This window comes from Nipponia nippon, unplaced genomic scaffold, assembly GCF_047370975.1.
Source record: "Nipponia nippon isolate SJK-2023a ecotype South Korea unplaced genomic scaffold, ASM4737097v1 scaffold_3, whole genome shotgun sequence".
Classification (NCBI taxonomy): domain Eukaryota; kingdom Metazoa; phylum Chordata; class Aves; order Pelecaniformes; family Threskiornithidae; genus Nipponia; species Nipponia nippon.
Genome location: NW_028262347.1, coordinates 41057699 through 41084389, shown reverse-complemented (window position 1 = coordinate 41084389; position 26691 = coordinate 41057699). Strand labels below are relative to the sequence as shown.

Below are 26691 nucleotides of genomic sequence, written 5' to 3'. Positions count from 1 at the left end.
AAGGTATTTTTTGTACAATTTTCCTGACAAAACCTTACGTTATGTACTGTTAAATGAGTTGTAAATGATATATTACATAAATTAGATGAAACACCTCATGTCAAGTCCACCTTACAGCTTATGGTTTGATAGGTAAGCAGAAAAGACAGTCTGTTTATTTTTGTACTATGTGAAAGTAGAAAGACCAGGCATGCTTGAAAAGTCAACTCAAAAGTGTTTTTGGAAAGTCACAGAGAGTAGCACAAGACACTAGTGATGATGATGATGATAATTAACACCCAGACATGCACAGCCAATATCATATTTCCTCAACTAGTAACCACATTATACCACACTACAAGAAAAAATGGATTGTGCAAATATTTTGTTTTGTTTCAGTAACATATCTCTCAGTCACTTGGTTTTTTGTGTCTTCCCTCTTTCTTACTCTCTTAAAACATTGTAAAGGAAACTGCATCTCTCAAAAAACACTGCAAAGACAGCTGCTTGGCTCTTTCAATATTCCACTTCTCATGGTAAGAATGCTTAAGTTTAAAAAGGAGCAGAAGCCATTCCTTTCTCCTTGCCCCAATCTGACTACCAGACTCAAACAAGAGGATAAGGGGAGCTCACATCCTTCCTTTGCAACCCTCTTACCCTGCAGCCGTTCTTCCTCCTCCAGCTGGCCAGCACCAGGGCCTCTGCAATGCTCTTCCATTTAATCCCTGCCCTCAGTGAGGCTGCACAGATGTGACTAATTGCAATTTAGCAAACACTTCTAGTCTGCCCAGGGACCAAGCTCCAGCTTGCTCTACATCCACTGTGTCAGCTCTGCAGGGACAAAAACATCAGCATGTTTCCTTTGCAGCTCAGGACTGATGGGGCACAAAGAGCAAATCTATCAAGGGTGATATGTGGTGGCTTTTGAAAGCAGAATGGAGTGAAAGATGACAAAATCACCTGTAATAATTCTTCCGTTTCTGGTCTGAATTCCTAAGAGGCATTTTCCTCTCTTCCCAAAGCCATTGTCCTCCCTGTGACGGCTCAGCTGTTAATGTCACTATCTTTTGAAACAGGTCATGCTAATGGCAAGCTTGCTTTGGGCATATTGCTTCAAGCTCATTAATATGCATGGTCTCTCTCCGTTCATTTGTTTCTCTATTTACTTTGAAGTCGCCTTGCTGGAACCTGCACTGTTCTTCTATGTTAAGACTCTTGGCTGGCATTTCTCAGCTCACTGGGTCTCTGTTTTTTATTTAGGATGGAAATGGGACTGAATGTTGCAAAAGTCAGTTAACAGCACCTCAGGTAACATTTGGTGCTCAGCTGAATTAATTTCTTGGCCTCCTCACCCTCACAGCTAAGACATGTTCTTTCTACTTGCTCTCAAGTTGACTGTTTACATTGCAAATTTTAGGGCAGGTAACATCTCTGTATTTGTCAAGCACCAAGCCCCCCATTGTGCTTCTACAAAAAATAACACCACCTGGGTTACTTTAAGTCTCTCTCTAAATGCCTCTTCCACCTGAAAGAGCTATTTCCAGCATGGGAGGAGAAATCAACTTTGACTCAGATATCAACTTCTCAGTGTGACAAGGGAAGGTGATTCAGCTGTCTTCTTTTATTTTTGGCTTTGTGATTCAGGAGCAGCTCATTGTTCGGATGACACAGGCAGTCATAACTGAGAACTTGTGTGAGGGGGAGGAGTAAAAGCATTTATGTAATATTCAGAGGTCACTTTATATTAGATCTCTCCCCAAACAGATCAGTCCCAACATTGTCCTCTGCAACAAGCCCATGTCATCCAAGGTTATTTTGGCATGAAAGACTTGGACATACTGTTTTCCTCAAAGTACCTACAGGAACAGCCAGTTAGCTAGTCCCTCTTGAGGCTGCAGGTCGTGACAAGGTAGGTCTGCTTCCTACTAAGTCCCTTCCTCATAAATGTGCAAACAGACACACAACTTTCGTGGTTCTTCCATACAAACAACAGTTTCTTCTCCGTAGACATCCATCAGAAAACCAAAATAGACACCCTGAAGTATGTGAGAGGAACTGGCCATGAGCAAGACATCAAGCCTGTCTAACTACGGAGTGATGCCTGTTTGATTAAATAAATTTGGTGGCCACTTCTGGAGGGCTACAAGAGAAAAAGCTAACAAATGGGTACAAATTCCTTTTTCAGCAGATGGGACTTTAAGCCATCGCTAAGCCAGTGCATCGAAATTATTACAGTTTAATTGAACCTTGGTTGAATCTGCCCTCAACACTGTGTCCAAATTATTTCCAATCCTTTAAATCCCCACTGCACTTCTCCTGTAGAAAAGCAGTAGTATGCTGGATAAGATTTAAAGTAACCAATTCTTTTGCTGGTTGTCACAGTTTTTCATGAGATAAAATATTTAAATACAGAGTTGTTTTTTAATACAATATAGTTCATTAAATTATTTGCAGCATTAGTTTTAACTTGATCCACAAAAGGAAGCATACAGTAAGTTAAAACAACTGAACAGAGCAAGTGGTATAGACCAGGGGTCACCAACCTATGTCATGATGCAGAGGGCTGCATACAAGTTATTTGGAAATGGCAATACAGCAGGGCTGACAGGTGGGCAGGAGCTGAGAGTCCTGGCAACTTGACAGGGCCCTTCAGCACAACCCGAGGGTCCCTCACACAAGGGCCAAGAAGGCTCCAGTTGGGTGGTCAGTAGCATCTAACATCTTCAACACACAGCCTCTTCCAGTTCACACTATCTACTGACATGTGCCTCATTTGATGCAACATAAAATCCATTTCACAGCCACTGGCTGAGGCACTTGACCTAGGTCTAGATCTACTGCTGCACGGCCTTCACTTGGTAACTACATATTCTCTAACAGAAGCAGTAGCAAGAATGCAACATCATCTCAAAATCCATCACACACTACAATACAGTGAATAGCTGCAAAACAGAATGGTGAGTAGAGAAACAGCAGTGCTAAGAGCAAAAGTGGCCACCTGTGGAGGAGCTAACAGTGCAGAGCTGAGAGCACACACCAAAATGTTGCGATTTTGGTTTGGGTTTGTTTTTTTTTTTTTTCAAAATCACCTTTCTTACTTGTTTTCAGCACCTTAAAGTAGACAAAATCCATCTCAGCTAGCCCTGAAAATTGGTGGTTATTGCACATAAAAAGTAAAACTGACTACCTGAAGACTAGCGCATTCAGCTTTGCTCTTATTAAAAACAATGGAAAAATACCTACAGCTCTGTGATTGTCACATCATAGTCATCTGCAACCTGAAAATGCAGTCAGCTCTAACAAGACAATGCACGTCCCTTTATCAACCTAAGAGAAGGACAGATGAGAGAGCATGCCACAAAAAGACTTTGACTCACAGTGGCTAATTTCTGAACATCTTCATCAGATGCTCCCAGTGAAGCAAGTCCTATCTCTTGTGAAAACTGTGCAAACTTAGGATCAGCAAGTAGAGGCACATGTCCCAAGAGTTCATGGCATGTATCCCTGAGGGAATGAAAAGAAAGAGAGAGTCATTACAGAAATTAATTCCATAATCATTCCATAATTAATTTAACATAAGTCATTTTACATGGGTCTGACCTCTACTTCAAAAGTCTTACCACGAAACATGTTTTTTACAGAATAGTTGTTCTTCCCTGTGTATGGTTCTGTAGAAACATACAGATTTGCTTCTATTAAATGGGTTACATGTCATTTAACTCCACCTGTTCCATGATTTCCCCATCATTTCCAGATTGGAGTGGGAGGGCCTGATCACTGCTGTCTTCCAGGCTTAGTACCATGAAGACTGAACTGCCCAAAGGAAAGCCAGATGTCTCACAAGTACAGTTTTCAGCATTTCTGTCCACGTGAATCAAGCTCAAAATCCAACACATTCCCTCTTCCTCTTCTCCGTTCCTCCTTCTGCACCTGGGTACAGCTCCACAACCAAACATTTTGCCACTTGCCACTAGAAATTCAGGGCAATATTTACAGAGGTTTCTGTGTGCCTAATTTCCCATTTAGCCCTGACTCCCTACTGCAATTACTGAGTACTTTTGTTACACGGTCCACTTTCACCAACCAGATTTCAGAAAAAGCAAAGAACCCGAATCATTTTAGGAAGAGCTACTGTCCACACCTGTAAGTGCATTATTAGTCACGACAAAGTGCAGATATAAGTGTACAAAAAACTGCTAACCAACCTAACAGAAGTGCACATGCATCATCTACAAAAGCTCTCAAACAATTCCGAAAGTTTTGGTGCATTTGTTCACAGAAAATAATGGACTTGGTAGTAAAGTTCACTTTAAAAATCGGATCTGACATTTCCTTTGCTTTTGTCTCTTCAAAGACATTTCTCTCCTTTTTTTTCTCTAAGCTGTAAACAAATGTTTTAAAGGCAGGGAGAAAACATCAAGTTTTCTGCCTTCTATCGAAAATCATCCAATTTGTCTTTTATAAACTATTTTTGTTTGAAAAGACACAGAACCTGGCACTTCAGATAAATCATGAACAGAAAAACAACCCTCTATATAATTTAAAGTCTCCTTACTCAGTGCTCTTCACCAAGAAGTCTGTGCCAACTGTGTTTAGGTAGATAGTAGTAGTTTCTGAATGCATGCAGATGAAGATTAGCATTTTTGGCGTTCCTAGTTTGCCGCACCAAAAACTTATCAAATATAGTTCCAGTATTGAAGGGTTACATACAAGTCTCTCTTCTCAACCCAGATGGCCTCGCTGACAGATGCTTACCAACAGTTGCTCGTGTTATATTCACACTTTTTGGCGAGACAAGCACTTCTCTGAAGTTGTGCATGACAAGTTTGAGCCAATCTCATATATGAGTAATTCACTCAACAGTACAGAGGAACTACCAAATCTCATTTCTCTTCCTTCCTAGAGATATGTATTACCCAAAGAAGCAGGGGAGGTAAACAGATACTCTTGTGCCTGACAGGATAAAATGAACATGGTCCATGGACATTGACTAGAGATTCAGTTGTAGCAATATAGGCTGAGTGCTCAAGTTTACTGTATGCCAATATTTTTAGTCAACACCCATGAAAGATGTTTGATATGTACAGCTGGCTAGGAACAGTATCAGACATCATACTTACATCGGGAAAATTGTTTGCATTTGTTTTCCGCTGCCTGGTAAAGCTTGTCCTTCCTCCTGAAAGTCAGATCTTTCCTCCCTTGTTTCTACATCATTGCATGTCCTTTCAGAGCCAGGGAAATTCCCAGTTTCTTCAAAAGCAGTCAGTAAGAAGGCTTTTCTTTTATGATCTCCACACTCCTTCGGTGATGCTCTGAGTCTTCCAAGATGATCAAAGTTCCCTACCGCAAGACCCATAGCTTAGGTACTACTCCATTCCTCACTGGAGCTCAGACTTGAAAAACTGGATGGCTCTGGATGGCATCCATCTCTTTGTTCAGGAGATGGTTTCAATCACTTGAGTGGATAACCATCTAAGGTTAATGTCCCTCTTTTATTTATTCAGTTCCAGTCACAACAATTTCTTCTGTCATCTCCCAAAAGGTTTAGCTTGATAATGACACAAAGGACAGCAGGGAAATGGAGTTTGCAGTCTGACAGATACACCCAGAGAATTCCCAGTACCAAACAATTCACTGGAGGAACCCGACTCCTCCAACCATCACCTTCCAACACAGAAATGGGCCACAAAGCCCATTCTCTGGAAGTCCAGAGCTCTAACTCCACTTTCCATCTTCACTAGAGAAATCAACTCTGATTGCTGAGCACTTCACCTATGCTGCACTGCATTAGTCCAGATATATTTAAGGTAACTTCACATCAGTAGTTCAAATAACGAGAGCAAAGAAGATATAGTGGGACTGGCTTCAAGTTCCTGGCTTCAGGTAAGCACGCTGATCTCCAGGCAGGTTTCTACAGGAGCATCACTATTAGTAGCTGAGTGCGTGTCTACATCTCTGTTTTCCTGTGCTGAGGTAACAACTCCCAGAAACAAATACGTGAAGATTTGTTATTTCTAGCTCTGCACTGGGACACAGGCTCTTTGTGTCACTTCCGTCCTTGCAGACAAAATGAGAACAGACAAAGCCTAGCCCCATTAACTTGTCTCTCCTGGCAAGGGGAGGAAGATGAGGAGGCAGAAGATATTTTTCTCATGCTTTTAGCTTGTAGATCCTTCCATTATAACTATGCAAAGTAGTATTTTGAACATGCAGTTATAAAGAGGGGAGCTTGAAACAAAAACACGTGAACAACAACAAAAAAAATCAAATCTTCCAAGCAGAACCATGAACCAGCATTTGAGATTGTCACTGGAGTCTCTTAGATTTCCCTGCCAGTCTGGCCCTTTATAGATAGTCTGAACAATATAATTCTTCGCCTAACTACCAAGGCTTGATTCTTTTGTTTTGTTTTATTCAGAAAATAATTAAGTTCCTTTAATTTATTCACACACATTGCTCAGAGAAAATAAGATTTTCGTAATGCACTTTTCACAGCAAAAGATTTTTCTTGGAGTAAATTAGTTAGCAGAGCGGAGGAAATCTATATAGCTTCATGAATGTAGTAGAAACATAATGAAACTCAGGCAGAAATGTTTTAAGATGCATATAGTAGTGATACAGATCAAACCAAATGAACTCTCTAATTTGTATCTAGCTCTATAGCCTGTGTGTTAAATCTGATGGAAAGCCCACTGAAGTCAAAAGGAGTCTTTTTACCAGGTTTATATCATTGAAATGCAACATTCACCAAACCAAGGACCCGCAGCAAACCTCATTATGGCCCCATATATCAACCAGCAGATCTCAGGGCACTGCAGCTACTGCTGAAGATGAAGGGTTGTCCCCGCTCAAGTCAGTTTAGTTTTGCTGCTGATTACAAAAAAGCCAGGATTTCACTCTACATTTCTGGTAACACTTACTATATGCTCTATCTTATGAAAAAAATCTAAACACATTTTAAAAGGGATTTTCAAAATTTTCCTGTGGAGTTCCTGATAGTACAGATTATTTCATTTATGTGGTTTCTGTACAAGTAGGTCTGCAGGAATAGAGTAACATCATTAGTAAATGACAGCTTAATTCCTCTGTTAGTCATATTTAGAGCTGTTAAGACCATAACCTGGGTTTTTAAGTTCAGCCCAAATAAGGGATAAAAATCTTCATTCTAATTGAACTAGTATTACTATAGAGTGACTTTCCAGACACCACGACCAGAAAGGTTACAAAAAAGTAGTTGTCATTGCTACCAAGGATCAGCTATGATACACTGCATAATTCTGAATGTAAGCAGCATCCTGAAAACTACAGGGGTCTCAAATATACAAAGCAACAAACCAGAAAACATCAGCAAAAACATAAATGCACTTAATTGTTTCCTAGAAGATGTTTCCTCCTTCGCTCCTGTTGGAGTTATGTACCTAAATCCCCTATCAATAGATGAAAATGTTCTCCTAGTTTGTATTAAGTTAAAAAATGTCGTTATTCTTTTGCTGAGCATTGGCAGGTATTACAATCTGAGACACTGGCTTCCTACAGGAGAGGAAATCATTGGTGCAAAACCTGGTACTTTCTAAGTATAATTTCTTTTTTTGAAATACCTACAAATATTTTCAGATAGACCAGAAGAGGCCAGCATCATACATTCAAGCCCTTCTTTCAGTATTTTACATTGTAGCAATTTGCCCACAAATTTAAGAGATTAAAGTTCTAGTTACAGTGGTTACAGAAGTGAGTGAATACCTTCAGGGCTTACCACCTCTTTCCCAATAAAACCACACACACAAAACTAGCCTCATAGCATTTTAGCAAATACTTTGCCCAGTTCACATGCTGAGAAAAAGAGTAAGTAGATATGTGTATAACAGCACCACCTGGTGACTCCTGCCAGAATAATGTGGGAGTATTTTTAGGGACAGCTTAATATGCGGTTCCATTACCCTTTTATATCCAAAAATATTATTCCATGGTTTCAACAGTCTATTAATGAAATCAAAGTTAGGCATGGCTCCAAGTGTTTACAGGACTGGAGCTGGATATATATGCGTGAACCCTTTGTGTAAATTTTGGCAAAAATAAAATACATCAAAATAGTATAAGCTGAATAAACAACAGTTACAATTTCATGCTAACCATCTGATGACTGATGCACTGTGAAAATGTCATTCCTGTGGTTACAAGATCAGTGGATGCCTTTGGTGAAACTACCTCCATATTATCTAACTGACATGTATTGTTCTGTTATTACGGCACAGAGCACACCATATATAATACAAGACAAGAACTACAATCACTGTGATCTTTTTTTTCCCCCCACTTTTCATCAACGGACCAAATGCCAAAATATTTCATCCAAACTCGTAATATTCTGTTTTGGAAAAGCTGCAATGCTGTCCCATGAAAGTCATAATTAAAGTGTCTCTTATTTCTATCATGTTCTCTGTAACAGGCTTCATATCTAATATCCTCTCTGGGTGAGAGAACAGTGCCTCATGACTCATTTGCGTTGTGTTATAGGAGAGAAATGAAGTTCAGCTGTGGAGTCTGGCCCAAAAAAGATAAATGAGGATACAAGAAGACCAAATTATAATTCTGAAGGCTTTTTTTTCAAGGAATTCAGGGCTTTTTTCCCAACTTCTTTCCTTAGTTGTCCACCAGAAAATAAAATTTTAGATACTTTTTCAAAATGTTTAGTTGAAAACTCCATTTTCCACTGAAAAATAATGCAGATAGATAGAATTTTTTGACCCATCATATAAATAGCCTAGTTATTTAAGAAAAGTCCGAAAGAAGCCTTTGAATTACATTCTGGTTCACCAATGTGAAGGGTTTTGTCACCAATGGTGGAACTATATTTTTACCTTTTGGGAAGGTTCCTCTTTTCAATCTTGGTAAATTCAATTGGGTCTTTTAAGAAACCAGCGATCATATTTTTTCAGCACGAAAGCAAATGTAGCAACTTACGGTTCTGGTGTGTAGAGAGGATCTGAGCCATGTCGGATGTACTGTGTACAGTGAAAAACTCTATACGCCAAGCCAGCTAAAAAATCTCGGGGAGATAGGTATCCAGCAACTGGTCTCACTGTGAAGCCAGACCTTTCTGAAAGTGAAGGAGATAACAAAAGACCATATTATATAGCCCTATATGCATTTCTGAGGACAGGTAATGATCTATAGTTAATATACCAGAAGCATGACACAGAGAGTATCTTGGTTGAAGATCACCACACATCATTTTCACCTATTATGTACAAGAAGTATTTTGCGTTGCTAGCACATGTTTAATGAAAACAGCTTGAGGTATTTCAAAGTTTGTTTTAATACCTTTGTCTAGAAAAGATGGTAAGGTACCATAAGTGATGTTCTCAAATCACCATGTATCTGATTCTCATGTCTAGTACCAAACAGGAGAGGAGTTTCCAAAACAGAAGATGACTTCTGTAAAATACATTAAAAACTAACAGAACAGAATAGGATCAAATCAAATCTGTCCTTAGTTTTACAGATAAAGTACTTTTTGTGACAGCAAAATACCGACTTTCACAGTTGAGGTCTTCATTTATTTAACAAAGTGTTCCTTTGTCAGATTAGTCCCAGTGAGGAATTACTTCAGACTCAGCGACTTTGAAAAGGACATTTCTCTCCCAAATTCATTCTTTACTCTTTCCAAGTGTTTACAGGAGAATGTTCCAAGTTTTTCTTCAACAGACACTACTATTGTTGTATCTAGTCTGAAAACATATTTCTGAAAGAAGTGTGAGGTTTTGAATTTCTAGTTAGGGAGAAAGAACCCGTACACTTTGGCATCATTCCTTAGAGACCATAACACAACAGGTGAGAGACCCAGAAGGACACAACTAAATTCAGAGAGTGATGAGTCAGTTATTAGTAAACGCAGGTGTTTCACAAACAAGAGTTACAGATGAAGCAGGAATTGGGGAAAGTAAGCTTTTCATTACAAATTTTATATTTCTCTTAAGAATTTTCCATGTGCATTTGGGACAAAACATTTTGCTGTTCTTTCTCATAACACTTAACATTTTTTCGAAACAGCTGTCTTCTTTATAATATTTTAGTTCCTGAGCTCCAGAAGCTCCTGAGTAAGAGGATTAAGGAACAAGTATATGTATCTGAAGGGACCCTGAGGAGAAGAGAAAATCTTAACTGAACTCTTTCGCAGCTTTTCCTCTACAGTTAAAAACTGCAGGTTCACGTCTGCCACTTCTCCTTCCATATTGGATACATTTCCATTACAAATGAAAAAGAAGGGTATTTTCAAACTTAAATATGTAATATCCTGAACCCCTAAAAAATAACACGAAAGAGAAGTACCTGATTACCTATGGAGTCCCATTGAGTTTTTTCAACATACAAATATAATGACTAGCTTCATGAGGTCTTAGGCACTCAGGAAAGCCTCATATTCATCAGGCTGTACCAACAATGTGCCAAACCTACTCTCCTCTTTAAATTCAGTTATCTTGGCATTTTATTCCCTCTTTTACCTGCCTGGATATCTGGGGGATGCCCACTGTGGTTATCAGAACATCCACTCTGTGGCAATGAGAAGAGCAGAGCTAACTCTGCTCTTTTTTTCCATCATACTGAAGGATTTTTCTCCCTGTGCAAGATAACATCATGTGATACACATTCAGCTGTTTAATTCCTCTCAGCTTCATACTTGCAGGTACCTATATACAACTGTCTTGAGTCGAGAAACTCTCTGCCATGGAGAATGTCAAAAATAGAACGATACTTCAGACTAAGCCAAAGTCCACTGACAAGCTGGGAGTCTTTTCATTCAATGTGCTTTGTATTTCATACTAACAGAAAAGAGTGTTTTCATGAAACTGTATCTATTGACAAACAAAATATGAATCTTACCTTTAAGAAAAATAGAAACATCTTCCAGCTGAGGCACATTATCCTCTCTGTATCCACAGTACTTGGTCAGCAGAGGAAAGTTTTTTAAATATTCACGACAAGCATGGGTGGGATAGAGTTTACTGAGTTCCCTAAATACCACCCCCCATGTTTTAATTTCTTCAGCTGTGTACTCCACTCTGGGAATGGGTTGACCACTGTAAAAAATAAAGTAATACAAAATACATTTGAATACAACCAGATTCAAGACAGACACCGGATGGCAAAATTTCTGTGAAAAGTATTATTTAAATAAATAAAGGCAGACAGAGCCTATTAAAACTATTAAAAACTATTTAAAAATGACAACTAGATCCTTTTTTTCTTAGAATTTCTTCTGGATGTTATGGTGTACGTATTACATTTACTTCTTAAGAACTGTATTTCTTATTAAGCAATGAGATTATTTCTTAATCTTTGTATATATCATAGTAGAAAGATGGATTTCTTATAAGCCATGTTCCTATACCAGAGTAATATTTCTCCATTTATTGCCACCGATGCCTTTGCAAGTGGTTAGCTGAAGATCCTGATTCAGTAAGACGATCAGCAGACTGCATGCTCTATGCATTCTTTAAAATACATAATATTCACACAGTATCATTACCTAGCATTTTAACAAAGTGAAGATTAGGCAATTACATAGATGTTTAGAAATGTGTGGATCCAATTAAAATATATATATATTTATTGTTTAGACTGTTGCTTACATGTGCAGATATGTTTGGAACCCCAAATTCATGCAGGACTACATCATGAGGAAGCTCACCTCGGAGCCAACAGCCTAGCATAGGTGAAACTAAGCTTCTAAATACATCCCTTTTTTTCCTTCTGCACCGTTCCTCTGCCTCCTCCCCCTTACACAAATGCACAGAAATTGCAAAGCAGGAGCTTTGCAAGTTACAATCACAGAATTCACATTCCTCTAGAAAAACGACACCAGCTAAGAAAGCAACAGGTCAGTTTTAAACAAGATACCAGGATATCTCTCCGACATCCAAGATTTGCCTTGAATGGTTACAGCTAATCCAAAACTGACTGACAGTGTGAAGAGTATGAAGGGCTCCTTCCAATTTCCACTGCCTTGTATTTAGCTGTAAGGAATTTCCTATGCCATGGTCATGGGGCATCATCTCATGTTATGAATTCCTCCTAGAAACGTATAATCTTTCTCTGGATTTAATGTTCACAATCTATAGCATGTAATCTGTGCAATCTGCTTTCTCCTCAGGTATCCTCTTTTCCCGCACTGTAACAAAGTATAGATTGGCAAAGGGATTCACAGGACCCGCTTCCACCCCATCAGTCCCTAGCTCCCACTCCTCTGCCACAGGGCTGGCAACACGGGCACTCCCAGCCCAGTGCTGCAGCTTCTCCAGTGTCGCAGACAGCAGCTAAACAGGCGTCTCGGGCACGGGGCATCTCGCTGCAGCAGGAGAATTGCAGCACTGGGCTTTTGCTGGGGGTTGGCTCTCCATCTCAACTGTCGCCAGGTTCATAATCCTGCCTCCATCATACGAGGTAACAAGGAATGAGCCCTCATGTCGCATGTGATTGCTGGTATGCAGTCCCTACATGCACAAGAGAAGAGCATCCACCCTACATGCATTGTGGTTGTCCCCTCATCTTTATTGAAAACTTACTATTTAATCCCCTTGCCTTTCACTATATCAAAGTATTTTGATCCATAGCAGTTATCTGTCAGTCAAAGCCCACTTTGTATGAGGTACGCATACTTGTTAAGGACTCACTGAATATCCAATACATCCACTAGGTCCCCTTCAGCCACTCTTTTGCAGACATGACAAGAATTGCAACACATCTAGTGAAGCATTTCTCATCAACAGAAGCTGCACTGGATTTGTGCCCATTCTGCAGTGGGAGTCAGTCGTTCAGGTCTACTATCTGTCTTCACCTTTACACTTTTATCAGCCTTAAGCTGCCTGTCAGCTCACGGAAAGCATAACACAGCTATTCTAAATTGTACTGCACATGACAGATACAAGCAGGTTGCTACTCCATCCACCTGGGGTTGCCAGAATACTGTGCAGTACCCTCCTCCCTCTTCCTTAGACCTGACCTCTACTACGGATACTGTCAGTACCAGTCAGCACTGACCCAGCAAAGCTGAAGAAATCTGTGCACCAGTGGAAAAACTCGGGTTTCTATTTAGCCTGTCACTAGAGAGGTATAAACACAATCAAGGATCTGAAGCTTGTTCACTGCTCACTAAAAGGTTTATAACTTAGTTATTGTCTCAATTAATTCATTAGTACTGAAGTGAGGTTCACTGAACATTAATTCCTTAATAGGATTTATGCCTAGGAGAGCTGATCTTATTTCCAGCTGATCATGATACCGCTTTCTTTATCCAGAGGATCAAGGCAGCCAGACTTGAGGGAGCACCTATGCCTTTCTCACTCAGCTCTGCAAATCTCATTTTTCTCACGCTCTTACTTCAACAAGCAAGACCCACCTTGTGCTCAAACTTTTCCATAAATCACAGGAATGGCCAGCCTGCATAGCCAGTTTTCTTGTGGCTGAGTAAGATGACTCTACAAGCTAACCTATCCTGAATTTTTATTTCCCTTTATTAAAATGGGGTCTTTCCATTTTCCCATGGTCATGAGCTATCAACTCATATTATGAATTCCCTTTTAAACCTCATTATTTTTCCTCCAGATTTAATTTTCTCAACACTTTTGCAATCCCTGATCAGTCTCAAAGGACTAATTAGCAAGATTAACACATTTTCACTATCTTTAGGATAGAAGCTAAATGAAGGAGGGAGGAATATTTTTTTTTTGGACCATTTATTTCATACAGCTGATTTTCACTGCTGTGCTCTCTTAACATGTCTTTCCCTTTAACATCGAGCACCAGCAAATATCTGCTCCTCCAAGTTCACTTCTTAGTGTTTTTCCCTCTCTCTCCACTACAGAGACCTCGTTATGTTCAAGCAAAGCAGAACATCTACCACTATAGAACAGTAGCAATTCATAAAGGAAATGCTGATCTGGGATTTTCAACTCAACAACTTTTTTTACAGAGCCAATTCCTTGCAGCTAATTCTTTGCAGCCAAATTTCTTTGTTTGTTTGTTTGGTTTTTTAAGGAAACAAGTGTGGGTTGTTTTTTTTTTTTTTTTACACTGGAAAATGAAAAGTAGAAACGCATCAAGCCTCAGTAAATTATTAGGAAGGTCACTTACCTGGAAGATGCTGAGAGGTTCAAGACAATGCTCTGAATTTATCCCTGAGGGAATCAGTCCTTATAACAGAGCTGTTCTTTTTGTATAAATAAGTAAATAGTCATCAGACCACAGAAGAGAGTGTGATAAGACTGCAATGTAGTGTCAAGACACCCATATTAATTCTGAGCTCCCCAGCATGGGTAGCAGAAGCAGCTTAGCTGTAGCAGCACGGAGTCCTCCCTAAGCTGATTTGCCTTTCCTCAGCATGGCTTAGGCTGAGGTGCAGGATGCTGAGGGTAAATGTCTGCCTGGGCTGTCTCTACAGGCATACCCAGAGACAGACTGACTGTACAGCCCAGTAGATATGGCACATCCCTGGGGTTAAGATAACCACTGCAGGAGACCTGAGGAGTATGAACGAGATTTTGCCATGTCTTAGGTACCTGCCCTAATCACTGGCCTCCCAGCCGTTTTGTGGTCCCTCGCTAAAAATATGCAAAGCATCTTGTTTTCTCTCTGCTGATAATAGGAAGAGTTTGAAATCTTTTAAAGGTTTGAAAAGATCACTGGGATGAAGGAACACTCCTGAGCAGTTTTGCTGAAGTACAAGATCTGGCCCTCAAATAACCTCTGGTCTGGGTTGTTTGATTTTTGTAGTGTGCCTGCAGAAATGGTTCTTGAGCCTTCAAAATCAAAAGAAGGAAAAGATTTTTCCTTTCCTTATCTGTTTTTCTGTTTACATGATTTTTGTGAAAAGATGTTTCTCACTCGTTTCAGGGTGGAAAAAAAAAAACCAACATTGCAGCAGAAGACCAACCACTGCTTAGTGAGCCAGCAGCATGATCTTTCCAGCACTTAGGCAGCTGAGGGGGAGAAAGGAGGAAGATATTTCCAGCAACTTAGCAGCTGTGAAATGCATGGCACTACTGCTACCATCACGGGTAAATGGAGAACGATCTGAGATTACTGAAAGAGCTCTAGGAGCACACACCGTCTGCTCTCATCCACAGGTATCTGCTTGACATTTCACACACCAATAAATGCTAGGCAAAAAGAAGTAACTCTACAGCAAGCCTTAGACTGAAAAAAAGATAGTCAATCAACTGCAAACAAACCAACAAAAAACCAAAACCACAAAACTGTCTCAATTTACATTTGGAAACTGTTTAAACTTAGGACTTATCTGGTCAGCCTAGGAAACTTCACCAACCAGCACCCTGCCCCCAGCAGCTCGGTGTGCTGGATGAATGTCATGAGCACCCCGCTAAACAAATGCCACCATGGGCAGAAAAAAGGGGAGCCAACACTAGCACTTACACATTTATTAGATTGGTAATAGCTTAATGACAGGAATGGGACAAAAGTAAAGGAGAAATATGATCAGGATTATATGGTCACAAAGCGGAGCTGATCCTCCTGTCCCCCCAGCCTTCTGCAGCCCGTATATTAGCCTTATGTTAAAAACAAAAAAACAGAACGGAAAAACCTTCAAATATCCATTTCTGGATTGCTTCCTGACAGGACATGCCTTCTATCAAGGGAGAAAAAATTGTGGTTTATATTCTTTCAACAACATAGGTAGAAATCTCAGAGGAGAAAAATTAAAAACCTGAAGAAGTGTGGTAAAATGGAAAAGAACATGAAATTAGTATGTTCTTTCCCTTGAGAATGAGGGCTTAGGCCTGTTGCAAATAAAACCTAAAGTATGATTAGAATAAGTTAAATGCTTCTGTGACAAGAAAATTGCAACACAGTAGGTATTTGTAGGTAGCACAGAAAGTTTTCTAACTGCCAGGCATGGTAGCAAATTGAAAATACTGACTTGACATGTTAAAAAAAAAAAATAAAAATGAGAAAACACATGCAGTGTATTTGTGCACAGGCACCAGCTCCACTAACTACAGAGAAATCCACTGACTGAATTCTGAGAAGTTGAGAGCTGTGTTGGCAAAATTGATAAAAGGCATTTTGCAGCATCCAGTATAGCAAGCCCATGAAAAGAAAATAACTTTGTTTTTTAGTGAGTACATCGAACTGCACAGGGATGCTAGATATGCACAATTCAGCAGTGCATCTATTTGTCATTAAGACATGCAAGCATTTGTAAAGGAGTTTCTTAAGTTTAAGCAGTTATGAATAAAATGCTGAAGAGATAGTGCTTACCATTAAATGCTTTACTTGCCTATATCTGTACCAAAAATGTAACGGGATTTTAAGCATCAGGTTTGTCATTTATAGACTACACTAAACTAGTCAAAGTTTAAAGGATGACTCTGTCTACTGTTAAATATCATCCTACAGAATTAAGTAGAGCATGAATTATAACTAGTCAGCAGCATGGGAAAGAATTATGCCAGTACTTACTATTTATAGCTCATGGCAACATCCACAAAGTACTTCCTTCTCTGTCGATAGACATTGTCTTTAAATCCCTTAAGCAAGGAAGAAGAAAGTAATTTACAATAAGGACAGAAAATTAGCTGTAAGAATTACAAGTATATAATATATACCTTATATATATAATACTATAAATACATAATGTATATAAATATGAATCATTAAAATGTTTATTTAGTACCTAATTATATTGTAATTATATTGCAAGAGAAGATAAGGATTTCTTCACTTTTTTCCCCACCAAAGTCCCATAGGAGCTTTTTCAAGACAGGTTTGTGCATAGGTACAGTTATTCTTCCAAGATGTTGAAAAAGGGAAACTTTTTCCTTGTCATATCGTCTCACTCAGGTTTTCCTTAATCTGAATGGAGACCTACATGCAGGCACAAAGCAGAGTAATTTACCTGTCCTTAATTTCTTCACTAGAAGAATCAAGCTCCCAGAGTTCATACGCAACTCATTTGGAAGATGCTGCTTCAGCAGTTGCCATCTTAACCAACACACTAGGGACTGAACCATCAGCCTCCAGCAGCAAATATGCATATTGCTCCAATCTGAGTTACAGAGGAAGGGCTCTACCTTGTGGGCTACAGTAGGCTCATACCTTTTCCATACTAAGTGCAAAAGAGCTATAGAACACATACGTGCCAGCCAGTTACAGCCCTTTGAGCTATTCAAAACTAAAACAAGATCTCTTCTATACCTATAAAAGATGTAGACACTTCAGGTGTCTACAAAAAGAGTTACCTGTTTTCAAGGCAGAACTGCCCTCTTGAAGATGAAAAAGGGTAAAGAGTTATTTAAGTTTCCCAGTTAGTAGCCCAGAAAGTGCATTTAACTTTCCCCCTAGTCAGCTGAAAAGTAAAATGCATTTTTTCCTTATTGCTCACATACACAAATGCAAATCACTGAAGGGTATGAAAAGATAACGTTGTTTGACTTGAAATGTTTGTATGAGCTTCCAGAAAACTCAGAAGGCATTTTACTGCCCCATAACCAAAGCTGCACTGCTGGGGCAGAGTAAGGGAAGATGCCAAAGGACTGCAGAAAACCTTCAAGTCTCCACTCCTATGCAGAAAAGCTTTTTGACTGGGAAAAAGTTGCTGTAATCCAGGGGTGCCTCCTTGTCTGCTTAATACTTTTTGACGTAAGCATTGAGTTTCTCAGCTGCAGCACATTCAAGAGCTGAAAAGTGACGGAAGACAGCACAGGGGATTTAAAAGCCTGTCACATGTAGCGAAACTGAGACTGAAGCCATTAGCCAATATGGAGTGGGTTAGGGCTATGCTGCTGAAGTGGTGCTATGCTGGTTCTGTAATAGGATAATTCTCTTTGGCCCTCTGGCACCTACACACCACCACTAAGGAACGGGGCAGGCACCAGAAGTGGCCTTTGAAAGCCCAGTCACAGATTTTACAGTTTTTTCCCCCATCTCTACTACCTAGCATGCTGCATAGGCTAACAAATGGTGTGTAAATTATGTTTATAAGAGTTCCCCCAAGTGTAAAATATATATTCATATAATGCAAATGTCTTTTTCCATTGTCTGTAAAACTGAAGGCAGATTTTCAGCAGAGCACTAAAGTATTTAATGAAGGCACCAGCTCAGATCATAAAACAGTATCAAATGGCTTGTCACAGTCATCGACTCAAGGCTAGAATGAGCTGCCAGTACGGCCTCTGAACCAAATTACTGTTAATGGTCGCAGGTAATCAACAGACTTTTCCATTCTGAGAAAATGCAAGGTAAATCCTCATTTGTCATCAAGAAGTACATGGCAGAAACCAGGATCCAGGAACGTGCTCTCCAGCTGTGGGTCCACAGCATGGGAAGGGCCCACGCGCAGTAGAGATGGCTGAAAACCAAGCGAGGTGATGATGCTTATCATGGCTGATACGCAGGCAGGTGACACCAGACACAGGGAAATGGGGCTGCCAGGGGACATCGTGATGACGTCCGTTTGCTTGTATATGCAGGCGTGAGGGTCTGTGCCTGAGCCCTCGCCACGGCACGGCAGCTGTAGGAGCTGTGGAGCAGACAGGACAGAAGGCAGCGGTCCAAGTGCCATTTCTGCATTGACATAGAGCCTCAAACCCAGGTCCACCATGAGTACCTGCCTCTCCTGAGCCAAGGCAGTCACCAGGGAGGAGTCCGCACAGGCACTGTAGTACCATGGTGCAGCACAGATGCATCACTAGAGAGTCCCCTACACTGAACTGATCTTTCTGCTTTGGGGACATTTTTCACCACCTTGGACAATACCAACAAAAATGTGTGTGACAAAAACCAAAGGAGACTGTCGCCTACAGCTACAGCTTAATCTGATTCTATTACAAGACAATGTTATGCTCAGATATCTTAGTTCATTACCTACTTCCTTTCAGCTGGAAGTTTCCTACAATACCAGTTTAGTCCAGCCTATTTTACTTTGGAGAAAGAATGAATACAACCAGCTACCACTACTATCTTTCAGCCAAGTATTCCAAAGGTAGAAACTTGGATTTAACACAAGTGAAAATGTTGTAGCTTGCCATTATCTGCCATCTAGAGACCCAGAAGTTAAGCATTTATGGACATCAGCCAAAAGAAATAAAACAATAACAGGTCTAATTTTTTTGCCTTTTGCACTGAGCATTTGGCACTACTGCAAATACAGCTTGTGCAAAACGTATCCTTTCACCAAAGTCAGGAAACAATGTGAGACACCTTCCCATCTGCTGCATTCATGCAGAAATAGGAACATATTGCTCTGATTTATTTTGCAATTATCTCTTGAGTGCCCAAGGAAGTCCTCTTTCATAATTCCTTCTTCTCTGACAGCTAGGTTAGTATCAGTTCTCACCTAAGAGCTGTGACAGAACTGAAGATCACATAGATCTAAACTCTTCAGTGTCTGAAAGCTTCTATCAACTAGTTAATTAAAAAAAAAATAAATTAAAGCAGTACAAAAGGGGACATAGTTGTTCAAGACTGAGTAAGTTTTCTGGAGGACCTCCTTTTTGGGTGTCCTACAACAGAAAAGGAAAATTAATTCACTGAAACCATTGAAGATAACTAAATCCTCATCTTCTGAAAACCATATGCTCAAAAAAGTACTCAGAATTCACAGTCAACAAGCTTTTTATTTGACTGGCAAATAACCTGAACAAATTATCTACAATACAGTTTTATGTTACACTTACGGGGTGATCTGCATCCAGCTCAGATCCATACATCAAAACTCTCTGTGAGCATTTGTCTAATTCAGATATCTTCCTGGGGAACCAAGGGACACAGTCGAGATCTGTAGAAGACAGAATGCGAGTTGAATGTACTGGAGCGTAAGACTATAGACACACCTGTGCAAAACATTTGTCAGTGTTTAAGACAAGGGATACAAAAGCAGCCTTGCCTTCTTCATCAGTCCAGATGTTTTCTGGTGGATTGAGAGATACAATATTAGTTTGAAACTTGAGCAACTGGATTAGTTCATTAAATTCTTTCTTACTGCAGTCACAGTCCACAAAAATTTCCACCTCTGAGTTCCTTCTCTTCGATTTTCGTGATTCAATATGAACCATACTCACATGTTTCTCCTGTGGAAAGATGAAATAGCATATGAAACACAGGCATGCCAGCTAGAAGGGGAATATTGATGGCATGTTCCTCAAGAAAGCTTTTCCCAGTTATTAAAAGGTATTTTCATTGAAAGTACTCACTTTGGACCTACACAACTGGTTAGTGATACTTAATAAATAATAAAGACAAAAAAATCTGTACACTGAATGTAAAAATAATACTACTGTGTTTAATGAAGAAAGTTAACTAATGATTTAATTTTATCTAACCAGGTAATCTTTTATAAAGGACAATATTACTTTGTAATTTTTAAAAAGAAAAAAAATTGTAATGCAATTTTATATTTACCTTTGCTAAACATGAAATGCAATTTTATTAGCCAATGTGCATAATAATACTGCTGATTTAACTGGATTTGAGTGTGTTTCCTTAGACGCTATTAAATGTGTATTACTTCAGCATTTCTCATGAACATGAGGGAGAAAATATTTTTTAAGGATAACTGTATATCAGTCCTCATCTATCTTTTTTGCAGCAATTATGAATTATCTGAAGTGGTAATAGTAGTAAAACTAAAATCTAATTCAATTTATTCTCTATTATAATGTCCGCATCAAAACTAAACACAAGTGTGTAAATAGTTCTAGCATTAAAATTTTCCTATGGGGTATCTCTCCCACCACAACTACTGGTCTGCCAAGGGTGTCATGCAGTGACAGACAACCATAATGTGATATGGCTGACTTGATCTAGTGATGTGATAGCCTTGCTTCAAAACAGGAGGTTGGACTAGATGATTAGTTTCAACCAGTATTTCTATTGACTCTTTGATTTTTCCTTTTTTTGCCAGACACAAACTATCTGTTACTTTTCACAACTATCCTTTCACTTACTCAGGGAAGCCAATAAAACATTTTTTGATTTCCAAATGGGGAGAACTCTGTGCTTGTGCTTCCACCTGCCTGCTGTATTTTGCAGAAATGTGCATTTCAGGTGACGGTCCCCTCTGTACAGCCAACCAGCAGTCTCTGCTTTTACACCTCTGGATATATGTACATAATTCTTTAACTGGCATGCTCCATAAGGTATGTATACAGTGTATCTCCTTAGCTAACCCATTCACATAACAAATTCACAGAAGGAAAACCTTTCATCTGCTGAGGGTTTTGAATCTGCTATTTGTAAACTGGCAGATGACAAAGCCGAGCAGGATCATTTTTATGATCTACTCTTTAATAACACAAGCCACAGGACTCCCTTGCGTGTTTTCAGCTGACACAGAGCTACCAGTTTTAGGCATTCTCTTGGGAAGTCGGACAAGTGGCTTTGACCTACCCTAGGTTGAGAAGAGAACAAAACCCCGCACTCCCCCTCACGGTACTCAAATCATTAGGTGACTCCGTGAATGGCAGTGATATTGCTGCAACATCTTCCAGCCATGTTTTAAGAGACCAGAGAGAGTTAAATGCCCATTCCCAGGAAGGGAGAGTTGATGTGTAAATCCAGGATTTCAGGTATGAACCCATTCAAGCATTTAAGCCAGAGCTGCAGTTAGACACTTAACCCTTGGAGAGAAGCTGCATTGAAAACATGATTCCTGCAATTCCTATCAGCTTTCTGTCAAACACCCTGGTATGTGGCAGCCTCCCTCCCGGGGGTCTAACTCACCCCCTTTTCCTCGGCTGGGAAATCTAGGGATCTACATCAGCCTTGGGAGTCTGCTCCCAGAGCCAGCTCCAGTGAGTTAGGACTGATAATGTCCAGTGCCCCTACACTTACACCCCTCTGATGGTTTGGCCTTAGAAGCAGACCCCAAGCCAGCTCCTAACTTCCTCTTCACTGCACTGCACAGACTAAACAACCTAAGACTTTGATTGTACTGCTTTGCTTTAACTATCCTCAGACATGCCTCCAAGCCCTCTTCAATTTATTAAGGCGGCAAGCAGACTACGTGCGCCACCAGCAGTCTGACCGAAAACCACCGATTGCACGGGGATCTACATGGGAACCAATACTTCACAATTTACGTTCTAGTTAGATGCATAAAGCCCTGACCCTGCACTCACCTAAAGGTGCATTTAACTTCATGACCAAACATCATCCTCCAGCAAGGCTGCCACCACCACCACCTGACTGTATGTAATTTAGATTCTGAACTGCTCTCTGCAAGTGCCTCCTTTCATTGTGGCCTGCACAGAAAACTTCAAATCTAATTTACAGCATTGAGAATCACACAGAAATCTAAAGCGAATGGTGTGAAAATCAGCATCACTGTTAAACTTTATTCCAGAAAACCCTTCACGAGCCCAAAATGCTTTCTTCAACGGTCCATAAAATTTTAAGTTACTTTTGTTCAATTCTGCAGAGTGTAACTGCACTCTATTCCTTCCGCCACAGTCCATTAGATTTATACCAACAAACAACCTGACCTCAGTAGCCTTCCTTAGTCCAGTCAGTGTAAAGATTTGTAAGCTTTACCTGGAAGAGTCGGAGAGCTTTCACCAATCCACCAACTTCGTTCTTCAAGGAAAACACCACGGCTGTCTTTCCGCCTTCAGAAACAGATTCACCTTTCCCATTTCCCTTACTCCCTTTCTTTTCCTCATTTTTCCCAGAACTCGATCTGTTTAGCTACAAATGGATAAAGAACAGCATCATTTCAGATTCAAATGGGCATTTCCTAAAATTAAGTCTTTTCAGGCAAAGAGAAATTTTAGTTAGAAAATAGCTGAATGGAACTCATCCAGACTTAATTTAAAAGGTAATGTATTTACTTGAAACCAGTATCACAGGTCAAAAGCTGCTGTTAGAGATGACTGTGTAAGAAGCCAGTCCATAAAAAAGAAGCATAAGGAAAAGTATATGAATGTTTGGGATACAAATATGATAATATTATCAGGGCAATGCTATCATTAGTAATAAACATGAAGCAAATGGAGATGGTCTGAATTACTGCAAAGCTTGCAGGGATGCTCTTCTAACCTGTACCAGTCAATTTGTGATGATTTACACTGGTCTGTATTTTTGTATTAACCATTAAATTTAAAACATAAAGTTTACATTCTCTGTTGTACCACAATTAATTTTGTCATGTAATGTCATTTTTCCTGAGAAAGCAAAACCTCTGCTGATCATCCAAACAAGGACAGAAATACAACCTTAGACTGTAACTCCCTTAGAAGATGAGCCGGCTGAGGAACTCAAAAAAATACAAAAAGTCACACCATCCTTGGCCACTCCCACATTCTTCTCACAATTTGGGGGTCAAAGACTGCTTTAAGCCAAATTTCAGCCAGTATTTTCAAAAAACTGTAATTTTATCAGCTTAAGTCTTGTTGAGATGCCAACGGTATAGTTTTCATAGACAATTTAATAGGATTGGCCATGATTTTCGAAAAACAGCCTGCATTTTCCAATGCCCAGGTTGCGACTCCTGGAGAAATGAAATCTCCAGTGAGCTGCTAACTGCTTTTTCTAAAACAGTATCATCCACAATATAGTCACTAAAAATAACGTAAAGATAGAAATTAAGAATCATATACAAATATTCCACATGGATTAATTTTTTTCTTCGGTAAATTGTAAAGCAGCATGAAAGGAAAATAACCTGAGAATAGATGAAGTTTTTAAAGTGGTCTCACAATGCTTGATGACAGCCAAGTTAAATCTGTGTTCCTATTTTTTTCTTACAGGTAGGTTATCCGACTTGCATAACGTCTGTGGACCTGTGCCAACAGACTTTAGCAAAGAGTCTCCCGGTGCTTCTAGAAGATTTTACAAGATTTCATCAAGTGGTTTGTGACCCAGCAGAAAATTAGTAAACTTCAGCCTGATTCCTTTTCAAACTGGATTATGTAAAATGATTTTCTTAAAAATGGATATCGCTGTCAGCGATTTGCATCACAGCTGTCTCAATGCATCCACATGGTTCATGTCAAATTGGTTTACTTTTTTACCCAATCCTAGTCCACTCTGAAATATTCAGTGAATACAGAGCCCACAGCTCCCAAGTCTGCTCCCACTGGATCTACTGAGATTTTTTTTAAAGGTACAAGAATGCACTGAACTAAAAAGAGGGCTAGTTAAAATGCATCATCTTACCAAAAGCCACTCGTTAAACAGCACAGGTTAAGCTAGCCACACTTTAACTACTTACTGGACATGCTAAAAAGTCCCTGTGGTCTTTTCTCATCATTTATTAGACTACACAGATACAATCTGGAAAAGGAATTATGTTTGTGGAATGACATATGAAGGGTTTCAAACATGTTTATTTTTTAGAAATGGAGCTTACATGATTCTGCTCGGTGGGAGGTTTGCTCAAGGATAGTTTAGGAGGACACTTTTGTTTTAACTTCAATAATACTTGGGATTTGCCTGTCCTTTTCACATACATCAAGTGCACAACCTCCACATGAAGTGACAAAGATGCTATTTTTATAGCATCCGTGATTCTTCATTGTGTGCTGCTTTCTGGAAGCTATGTACCGAGGATCACGTACTCAACTGAGTGTCTGAGAATCTCAATACCATTGACTCCTCTGGGAAACGAGACCTTCCAAGATTGTCACAGGTTCCCTAATACTCTCAAGCGAGCATTACCTTGAAGTGATGACTGAAAGCCTCTCTCAAGCATTTGAAAACTAGATTAGCTAATTGTTATGAGCCCAGTAGAAGAGGCTGTGATATTGCAAGAACTCAAATCTTATCAGCCATCCTCATTAATATACTTCAAAATTAAATAATGACTAGCAGATCAACTTTCCTAATGAAAATTAATTATCTGGAGCAAGTGCAAGTACTCAGGAAAGACAGTCATCTATAGCAGAACTCAGTGAAGAAATTAACTGAAATATAAAGACAGTAAAACAAATTTATCCTATTTAATTCAGTATTTCCAAGAAAAGCAAAGCAGGTACAAATAGGGATATTTCACATTTTACTATAAACACAATAGGCCAGATCACAACTGGTACAAACTGGTGCATTCAGTTGGTTCTACTGAAGTGATCTGAATCTTCACGTGTTGCAAAATTTTACGGGAGGCAAAGTCTTCATTATTCATATTCAGAGCAGGTTACATTCTTAGTACCTATTAACGTTCTTTATCCTTATTATAGTGCATCTATTCAAACACGTTTACCTGTAAGCATACAGAAGTTTATCCCGTGCTTGAAATCACCCAACCACCTGTTGCACCCGTACCATCACCTCAGAGAACCGTTTCTACCTCCTGACAGGGTTTTCGACAGGGAAGTTGCACGTCCTCTCTATACGATGCTCCCGTGTGTTCTCACACCCCTGCCAGCTGGCAGAAGCTGGACAAACTTCAAAGCCGGCTGCCCAGCAATGAAAGCGCCATAGGCACCGAGGCAGGGTGAGCGCACGCGATTCGCGTGCTGCCAAAAACGTTTCGCAGACCGCGCTGTGAGGTTTGCGGGCGCCTTGAAAAGGCAGATCTCTGCTGACACGGCGTGAGCGCGCACCGTCGGCAGGACTAATCACGGGCTTTCAAAATTCAAGCATTTAAAAACACCTGCACTGGACCCCAGTGCTTTGCTATTATTCCAAGAGCAGCGTGGTTGATTTCTGTAGTATGGCTTGTATTTCTAATGAAGCTTTCGCTACTGTTTGAAGGAGCCTTTAAGGCAGCGTTTTGCATGAGGACCGATCGGACCGCAAAGTTAGTTTCATCGGCCCCGTAAAAAAAAAAAAAAACCAACCTGTTCGCCTGCCCTCAGAGTCCAGAGGAAAGGGGGCGGCGGCCTGGCACCGGGCCCCCCGGACGGGCCAGCGGAACCCGACCCGGCTCCCCCGACCCGCGGCTCCCCGTCCTGCCCCCGCCGCCGCCGGGGGTGGGCCCGGCGGAGGAGCCCCGCTGCCAGCCCCGCCACTTACGGTGAGGCTGCCGACGGCGGGGCGCTCCTCCGGCAGGGCCGAGTCCAGCGAGAAGCCCCTCCGCGCCCAGTACTTACTGGAGAACATCATCATGGCGGGCTGCATGGGGCCGGCCGGGCGGGCGGGGGGCAGCGCCGCGCTCTGCCCGCCTCGCCCCGCGGCGGCTCCTTTTATACGCCCCCGCCGAGACTGATGGAAACCCGATTAGGGGAGACCCGTCTCCGGGTGACGAGAGCCGCCGGCAGATGGACGCCCACGGTCCCCGCTTACCTCAGCCGCCGCCGCGCACCGCGGGGGCGGGACGGGGAGCGGCGTCGCCTCCGGGCGCTGCCCAGGCCCCGGCAGGAGCGCCCCCAGGGCCAAGAGGGCTGCGGGGGTCCCGGGGGAGCTGTGCCGACCCCCGCCCGCCGCTGGGGGGAGGCAACGCCTTCCCCTTCCCCTCACACCGCTGCCCGCTGCGGGGCACAACCCTGCGCGGGCGGCGGCGGGCACCCGGCCCGGCCGCCTGCCTCGGGCGGGGCAACGCCGCCTTGAACCCAAGGCGGGAGGCCGAACCAGCCGGGGCAGGGCGGGCAGCAGGGCAGGCAGCAGGGCAGGGCAGGGCTCACAGCCCCGGGCCGCGCCGCCCGAGGCCCCGGCGGCTGTGCCTGGCCCTGGGGCGGAACAGGCCCAGCAGTGCTGGGACAGGGCGGGGAGGGGACATGGGGACAGGCCGCCAAAGTAGGGGCTGAGTTTCTACGCAGTGAA

At 41.1% G+C, this 26691-nt stretch overlaps 1 protein-coding gene across 5 annotated transcripts in view; it reads right to left on the bottom strand.

The window, feature by feature from the left end:
* TPH2 (tryptophan hydroxylase 2) overlaps window positions 1-26467 on the bottom strand; it is an 83118-nt gene extending 56651 nt beyond the window's left edge. For 4 of the 5 annotated variants that reach the window (XR_015706410.1, XM_087765118.1, XM_087765119.1 and 1 more), the window contains exons 1-8: window positions 25945-26188; window positions 22525-22677; window positions 19880-20063; window positions 19671-19771; window positions 16456-16523; window positions 10861-11057; window positions 8941-9076; window positions 3357-3483 (exon numbers count right to left, since the gene is read on the bottom strand). Coding sequence is in view for 4 of the 5 variants with exons in the window: in XM_087765118.1 (XP_087621244.1) it covers window positions 3357-3483; window positions 8941-9076; window positions 10861-11057; window positions 16456-16523; window positions 19671-19771; window positions 19880-20063; window positions 22525-22677; window positions 25945-26049 (1071 nt within the window). In the remaining variant the exon portion in view is untranslated. Of the gene's footprint in view, window positions 1-3356; window positions 3484-8940; window positions 9077-10860; window positions 11058-16455; window positions 16524-19670; window positions 19772-19879; window positions 20064-22524; window positions 22678-25944; window positions 26189-26214 lie in introns of those variants that run through there. The other variant, XM_087765120.1, reaches the window with a different exon arrangement.
* Window positions 26468-26691: the final 224 nt, after the last annotated feature.